The 8,506-nt window shown below is 40.6% G+C and overlaps 2 protein-coding genes across 2 annotated transcripts in view; one reads left to right on the forward strand and one right to left on the reverse strand.

Moving 5' to 3' along the window:
* The first annotated feature begins 1,264 nt into the window (after nt 1–1,264).
* mnx1 (motor neuron and pancreas homeobox 1) lies at nt 1,265–4,014 on the forward strand. Its single transcript, XM_010740889.3, has 3 exons — nt 1,265–1,838; nt 2,605–2,765; nt 3,159–4,014. The coding sequence occupies exons 1-3, from the start codon at nt 1,346–1,348 to the stop codon at nt 3,444–3,446; spliced, it is 942 nt and encodes a 313-aa protein (XP_010739191.2). The 5' UTR covers nt 1,265–1,345; the 3' UTR covers nt 3,447–4,014.
* Nucleotides 4,015–5,929: 1,915 nt separating this feature from the next.
* nom1 (nucleolar protein with MIF4G domain 1) overlaps nt 5,930–8,506 on the reverse strand; it is a 10,591-nt gene continuing 8,014 nt past the window's right edge. The window contains exons 9-11 of the mRNA XM_027274384.1: nt 7,127–7,258; nt 6,902–7,011; nt 5,930–6,273 (exon numbers count right to left, since the gene is read on the reverse strand). Of these exons, the coding sequence (XP_027130185.1) occupies nt 6,096–6,273; nt 6,902–7,011; nt 7,127–7,258 (420 nt within the window). The 3' untranslated portion in view covers nt 5,930–6,095. The remainder of the gene's footprint in view (nt 6,274–6,901; nt 7,012–7,126; nt 7,259–8,506) is intronic.

An 8,506-nucleotide genomic window follows, 5' to 3' on the forward strand; every position in this document is an offset into this window, starting at 1 on the left:
GGGCCTATTAGCCACATCTCTGTCCTCATCATCTTTCGGGATTTCAATTATGATTTTTTTTTCTTTTGCTGCTCGTTGCGCACGGATTGTGCCAAAAATGTGTCTTGTTTTAACAGTAACTCAGAGCTTTTCTAGGAACTAAAAAAACAGCTTGTGATGTTTTTGATTTAAAAAGAAAAATGCCAACAATATTTTTTAGCAATAAAGCTGTTTTTAAAATACACTTTTAATGCAGCAAACTCTGTTTGGCAAAAGCCTCCAAAACAAAACTCGGCTTGGTGTTAACATCATGTCAGAAGCAAAGAGCTTCTAACCTAATCAATTTGGTTATACAGCTCCATTATAAGTGTGCGTCTGTCACCTTCAGGTTCGGACAGCGACAGAAGGCTTTTACTTAAATTTCCCAGTTGGCCTCACAGGGTGCTCCGGCTCAACATGTTCACTTCAGCGTCTTTCTTTCTTTCTTCCTTCCTTTCTATTTTTTTAAAAGACTATATATTTATTTTATTTCCAATCTAAATTCAATAAAACAAGATGAGCCTGATGACCTTTCACATCCTCTGACATGTTAGGGCTGGAACTACTCATCCTACAATGTTTTGGCCTGTGCTGACATTTAATATTTTGTTATTAAAATCATGTTTTTTTGTTTTAATTATTAGTTTAAAGCTGAACTAAATATTACTCGAAGCATCTCTTATCTTCACATGATCCGTGGGGCATGCAGGTCCAATGTAGATCATCCAAATTTCGATTTATGAGTGACTATTTCATGTTTTTGCATCAAGAAAAATGAACTTTATTGCTTAAATTTATTTATATGGTGGATATTTTTGAAGTGTTTGTGGTTGCAGATGTTTAGGAAAATGCTACTACACCTGCTCCTGGTCAAATTTCTGATGAAAGCAGTAAGACAACATCCAAAAATGTCCAACAGCAGCAGCATACTTACTCCTATAATCATAAAACGTAACCTTAGAAACGTTTGCTCCATAAAGCAGCTGTTAATGAATTATATATAACATCTGATCAAAAAAAGTCTGATTTCAAACGTTTGCGTCATTTTCTGATAATAGCAATATTTTATGAAAGCAATAACGCGGCCAGCGCCGTGCTCCACAGTGATTAGAGCAGAGAGGCGTTGTTGGGTCTGTGACGCTTGGGACGGCCCCCCCTACCAGACGGCTGCACCAATCGCCTCCGTCTGACAGGGATTAAGTGTCACACAGAGCTCCTCTCTCACACTCCGGACCACATCATAACTTTTGAGAGGTGGGAAAACGGCACCGACTTCTCCTTCGTTTAACGGCAGCAGAAGCGACAAGGACGCGCACCGGGTGCCCCGATGGAGAAATCCAAGAACTTTCGCATTGACGCGCTTTTAGCAGTCGATACACCCAAGGTGCAGACCTCTCCGCTGGCGCTTGTGACTTCCCTGTCTTCCTCCTCCATCCCGTCGTCTGGAAGTGTTGGAGCCCCGGAGCTGACCACCAGCGCCGATTCTTTACGCACCGAGACGCCGTCACCGCCGAGGATTTCCACCTGCGGGTTGATTCCTAAACCGGGTTTCCTCAACAGTCCGCACAGCATGGTTGGATTACATCCGCAGAGCACCGCAGGGATCCCAGCACAGGCTCTCTACGGCCATCCCATGTACACCTACTCCGCAGCTGCGCTCGCAGGCCAACACCCTGCCCTGTCTTACTCCTACCCACACGGCTCCCATCACCACCACACCAGTGATCCCATCAAACTGTCGGCCAGCACCTTCCAGCTGGACCACTGGCTCCGGGTCTCCACAGCCGGGATGATGCTGCCCAAAATGTCTGACTTTAATTGTAAGTAGCTGTTTCATTGCAGAATGCTCTGACATTTACACTCAAAATAAATCTAAAAATATTATGGAGCCTTCTGGTTGTGTGTGGCTGAAGTATAAATGTTTGATTGTACCCAAAATATCACAGGGTTGATGTGTTAGAATTATGCTACTTAATATTTTAATGGAGGCCAACAAGAGTCTGCTTCAAGAGAGCTTCTGTTATTGTGCTAAAGACTCAAATTTAGACACCCATGTCTTATCTTCTTTGAAATAAAGTCAGTTTTTCTTAAATATTCTGACGGTCTGAATGGAGAGGCTGTCACAGAGTGATGTTTTTTCTAGGAGGAACTAAAATGGACAGATAATGGACAGTGGGAAAGTAGCAGAGGAGTGTGAAACCCACAGTCGACATGCTATTTGCTCACCAGATACTGCCTTTTTTGTTTCTGCTCGTTTTAACAGATTTGTTCAAAATGGAGGGGCAAATAGCTCCTCTATGGAAATATTCATATGTGGACGACCTTGTTGAGTATGCTTGGAGCACAGAGATGTAGAAAATTATATTTTTTATTACACCACAACAACAGAAGGCTGACGAATTTGGACTGATTTTGGCTTAATTGCTCCTTAATATTTACAGATTTTATTGTCAGGCATAAACAGGCTGTTAATGTTTGAAGATTAATCTCTTAATTTAGAGTTAACCTAAACTCTCTAGTCTGCGTTTTTAAAAAGAGGTGCATGGAATTTACTGTGTGCATTTTTTTTGTGTTCCATTCTTGCAGCTCAGGCGCAGTCCAACTTGCTTGGCAAGTGCAGAAGACCAAGAACTGCATTCACAAGTCAGCAGCTGCTGGAGCTGGAGCATCAGTTCAAACTGAATAAGTACCTGTCACGACCGAAGCGCTTTGAAGTGGCCACGTCCCTCATGCTGACCGAAACGCAGGTAATATATCTCATAGCGAGGACTGAACAGTTTAGTGCACCTGGTTTAAAGGGAAGTTAACGTTTAGTTTTTTTCCTGAATAATAATTGAGAATCATTCCGATGCATCCTGACTAGTTTCCTGTCACTCCAATGTCCTTCAACTTAGGGTTGATATTTTGCTTTTATATGATTTGATGATATATATCATATACATGATGATATTTTATTAAACAAATAGTCAATTAAATCACCTTTTGGACATGTTTTCAGTGTCAGATAATTGTAACACAGCAGAGGTCAATGTTAGGTGGACTGGTGACGCTTTACGCAATCTTTACGCATAGTTACGCACAGGTATTTTTAGTTTCTGTGTGTAAACCGGTTAAATTAAATCATTTTTTTCTTTCTTCAGGTTAAAATCTGGTTCCAAAACAGACGCATGAAGTGGAAGAGAAGTAAGAAGGCCAAAGAACAGGCCGCGCAGGAGGCCGAGAAGCAGAAAGGCAACAAGAACGGCCAGGAGAAATCTGACGGACTCGAACAGTCGGACTATAACAGCAAGACAGACTCAAAAAACGGCAGAATAAGAGACTTTAGAGACAGTGACGACGAGGAGGGCGATAATTTCCTGTACAACTCGTCAGACTGCTCCTCAGACGACGAGAGGAATCACACCAGTGACATAAGTCCACAGCCTTGAAGCCGAAGAAGGGCGAAAGGTGGCGATCTCCATTTGTAATGACTGTTGGGGGGGTTTTCGCTAAAAAAAAAAAAATGCAGTTGCATGTAATCCAACCTCTGAGTCACCTCCATGGAATTAATGAGATTTTTTTTTTGTCATGAAAATAATAAAAATTTAGGTCAAGAATAAATGATCTCGGTGGCATAAACAAGCAATAAAGCAGGGGAGTTCAAACCGCGACATATTGCATGGTTTATATGCAAACGCTGTAAACTGGCTCAGGATTTTTTGCAATCTTTCTGCTGTGCTGTTCGTTTATCAGCAATAATCTGTCAATAATAACCTATAGCTCACACTACAGTAAATAGTCCGCTGTCATTTCTCTTTTATTTTGGCCTCGTTTTTGTTCTTTGTGCTGTTCAAACTTCCGCAGTGAGTCACATCACGCTGGAAAATAAATGTTATGTTTATTTTTCTATACTGTATTTATAAAAAAAAAAGAAGGTCATATACCAGTGCATGATAAATTATTGTTTAGCGTCTCTCTTGGTGCAAACAATGTGAAATAAAATGTTTTTATATAATTTTTGGGTGCAAGTTTTGTTTTATTTATTATTTTTTAATAATAATAATAATAATAATAGTCATTTGATTTACGACCCTTTCGCGGTGTTTCAGCCTTGTGTTTTTCTCCTTGCTCTTGACAGGTCGGGTCATGGGAATTACTGTTAATAGCGCTGTCGGATCTGTGCAAACGTGCAGTGAGAGCAAACAGCGAGTAGGCAGTGAGACGCAGGAAACATTTCACACCACACTAGCAATGGGCTGGCATTAATAAACCTTTTAAACGGCTCGTTGAGCGACAACTTGGCTGCTCCGGCACTATTTTAAAGGGACTGGAATCATTTTAAAACTCATTTATCCTCAATAAAAACAATTTTTGGTTTCTAAACTGATGAAATAAATTATTATAGCCACACAGATTTCATGTCAGCTCTTATTTTTTTGCTTTTGCATCTGAGAATTGGTGTGTAAAAAATTTGATGAACCATTCTTGATCTAAAACAATGAGACAAAAAGGGATTTAAACATAACACATGTAAATTGTGTTATAGGCTCTGTATGGTACAAGACAAATAAGAGTGGACTTCCATCATTTTCCTACCTACACAAACATTATTTATATAAGATGTGTTACTACAGGTTATTTTATATTACATATGTGGACACATAACATCATCTTCTTCTTTTATTTCATAATCTTTTGATCATATTGGACAAGTCTACCACTGTGTCCGGTTTAATAACTCATCTGTACATGCATTTACCGAAAACACAATCCACACTCGCTTGTCACGGTTCCCGCAGTCATCAGCGTTAAACTATAGCCGGGGTTGACTGATTATGTGTCATTTGTAACAGGATTACTGAGGGATCTGTTGGTTATCTTCAGGTGTTTGTTTTAGCTTTAGCAGACTAAATCACAGTTCAACCGAGGGTCAAGCCCAACCAGAGTACACCAGGTGAAGCTGATGGCAAGTCTGGCTCACAGCTTTAGACAATGGCCAGTGTATGGACTGCACAGTGAGCCCATTGATCCCACTATCACCACCTTTTTAACTGGTAAATTCTCCAGTTTTCTTCCCAGTAGTCGGCATCATTTCTAGATAAAAGACACCACAGCTCAACCCCCCAAGTGTATTTGTCTTTGCGTCAATGGAGGGACGTCTCTTTGTCATCAGAGACAAGCATGCCTAAATGTTACATGTGGCTTCAGAGGGAGGTTACAGTGTGCTTTGTGGACTAGTGAAGGACATTTCCTCTGGTTGACCTTGGTGGCCCATTCCTGACCCCGGGCCACACTCAAGCCTCAGAATTGATACAGGCTGCGGCGCGGATGCAGCTAATTAATAAGAGCAAGTATCAAATGTAACAGAATGACTCTGCTATGCTAAACACGCGGGCGGATACTGGTGTCAGCGAGCAAACAGTAAAAGGCTAGACTCGAGGACCCGGGGTCATTTCATGGGGGCGTGTAAACGCTGAATGAATGACACCGCCGTCTTCTGTGTTCTCACTGTTTGGTGGAAATATCAACAGAAAAAGGAACAACATACAAACATACAGTAATCGGCTGTGTTTAAAGCTCAGGAATACTTTAATATCATCTGCTTTATTCTGTGTGTGAGTGTAAATAGACTCAGTAAAGCCCAGAAGAATGGTTCCAGCTAACCTAAACACAACGATATTAAATCTTGCTGTAGACTGCCTCAGAAAAAAAAGAGAAATGAGGGCGGCTATGAGAGAAAATGGTTCTCTCTGGAAAGAAGTCAAAGCTTTAGGAAAAATGTCTGACTAACAAATGTACAAATGATGTATTTGTGATGTGGACTATATAAAATATCCACGTTATTGGTAAGTCTGTAGTTATTTATTGCAGAACGATAAAGCTGAATCGATCTAGATTTAAAAATCTTAGTCATAAAAATGATGTACAAGTCTTTCCCAAAGTAAAAACATTAATTTAATATCAAAATCACATTTATTCCTCTTTGCAAAACACTGGCAGGTTTGAGTCCTTTGTCTCCTGCTAACAAGCCTTCTTCTGTTCCCGCGTTTTTTTGTTACATACGTCTGTCGGGCTTCTTGTTCGTGTGTGTGTGTGTTTTACAGTTTGAGCTTGGCCTCTTTGGCCTCCATGGATTTGGTGGCGACCTGAGCGCGCTCTGACAGCAGCGCTGCTTGTTCAGCTGGTCCCTGTGACTGGGCACTCTTCAGCAGGAAGTGACTGATGAAAAGCTTCAAGCCCTCCCGCAGCATTCCTAGCTTGGGAATTCCTGAAATCCTGGCGGACGGGAAAGAACGAGAGACACTGATCTGAGACATTCACGCGGCGCGAAGCAGTAAAGAGGAGTTGTCTTACAAGATGTTGGCTAGCGGTGGTCAACATTGCTGAAATGTTACAATGGACTCTTTAGCCGTGCTCTCAGAGGGACAACAAGGATGGCAGTTCATGTCTGTCAGACTGAAATATCTCAGCAACAGTTGGATGGATTGCCATGAATCCTTTTTACAGACATTCATGATCCCCAGAGGATGAATCATACAACTTTTCATCTTTTATTTAGCATCATCATCAAGCCAAAAATTGAATTTGTATCTTTTAATATTCTCATCAGCCTCAGTTGTACTTGTTAAGCTTTGTTTATTGCTAATTAGCAAATACAAACACACTAGATGATGCACACAGGGAGCATTGTCCCTGCAAACATCATGTTAGAGTCTTCTGTTTCAGAAGTCTATGCAGGCAAATTCAAGCTCAGATCTCCGTTGTGCCATCCTACAGCCTCACAGAGCTTCTAGCATGGATGCAGATTTGTAGTTTTGTTTTTTATTTTGTCTTATTTTGCATTAATTCACATGTTTAAACCTCCAAACCTCCAAGAACTAAGCGCATACACAACGAGGCTCACCTTCCAAATATGCTGGCTAGGTCGTCAGGATCTGTTTCCTTCAGCAGTTTGGTCAGCACCTGACGCAAGAAGCGCACCGTGGGCTTATCTAGTTCCCCGAACTCGATTACCTACACAGAAAAACACACAGGTGACCATATTTTTAAAGATATAATACAATTTTTTACCATCAAATAAATAAATGTTTATTGTTTATTTATCGGGAAAGCTAGAAAAGTGACTTACTTTGAGGATGGAGAGCGAGAGGCACTTCCTCTGGAGGAAGCGGGTAACCAGCTGGACCAGGTTGTTAAAGGTGCTGGTGGAAAGGTTGGACAGCTCCCTGAACTTGTCCCATAGGCTGAACTGGAAAGTCATCTTGGAGAATACAGGACATCAAATTGATTTGATTCTACAAACAGCAGAAACTGGTTTCCCTGCACAGGTAATCCTCTCATCCAAATACAGTTTACATGTGAAAAGCAAACATTCCCACCAGCTCTGGTCGGAGCTCTGTGACGAAGACAATGGTTCATCAGTTTCCGATACGGATCCCGCTGGCCTAAATGGCAGCAAAGTAGGAAGTGTGGTCTCACCTCCATTGTTTGTAGTCACAGTTTGAGTCAAATAATTTGAGAGGTGAGAGGTGTGAGAGGCTCCCACACTGCAGAGGTGAACTACAGGCCGGGTCACACACAGTTTAAGAGGGTGGGTGGTCACACACATCCAGCAGGTAACGCTTCTGATTTTCTCACCGTTAAATGTACGGTAAACTCACCGCTCTAACTTCACAATGCTTGTTGTCAGGTAAAAGTGTACTGTGACTTTAAATGGGACCATTATCTTATATTAAATGTGCAACATTCATACATGTTAGAGATGTACTTCCCTTCATCTGATTATGATCATTTGAGTACATAGCACTGACATGTACAGAGGAAAACACATTATTAATAAACTTTCTGCAATAATTTGGAACTATTTTAGCGATTATTTGTTTAAATAATTTTTCAAGCAAAAATATCCAATATTCACTGTTTATAGCTACAAATGAGGTTAGTCAGATAAAACAAACAAACAAACAAAAACAAAAAATCATCCTGGGCATCTGTCACAATTTTTATAGACTACACAATTAAGATTAAATCAGAATATTAATACATAATTATTATTTGAATACAGTATATATGATCATACACATTTGAAAGAAGCAATAATATCCCACTTTTAATCTGATATGATTGTTGTTGGTATGATATGTCGGTGTGTTTTTTATAGCACACACCTTTTTGTTTTTAATATTTACCACTCTACAGATAACATCTGTTTATGTGCAATGTTTATGTAACAACAACAGTCAAACAGAAACCTTTGGAAAATTGTAGGTATGGGTTTTACCTGGAAGCGTCGATCCGGGGAGCAGAATTTCTCCCCGAGCACAGGCGTAATAGGCATTAAAGGTTTTCTCCTGCAGACAGCAGTCCATCAGAAATGAACGATCTCCTCTCTCCGCTTGTCCTTCAGGCCCATCCTTCACAGCAAGAAATCAAATAAATAAATATAATCTAGTTACAGCTTGTTGAATACTTTAAAAGGAAACACGGCTGTCCGTTTCTTCTTTCTGCC

This window comes from Larimichthys crocea, chromosome XXIII (genome assembly GCF_000972845.2).
Source record: "Larimichthys crocea isolate SSNF chromosome XXIII, L_crocea_2.0, whole genome shotgun sequence".
Taxonomy (NCBI): domain Eukaryota; kingdom Metazoa; phylum Chordata; class Actinopteri; family Sciaenidae; genus Larimichthys; species Larimichthys crocea.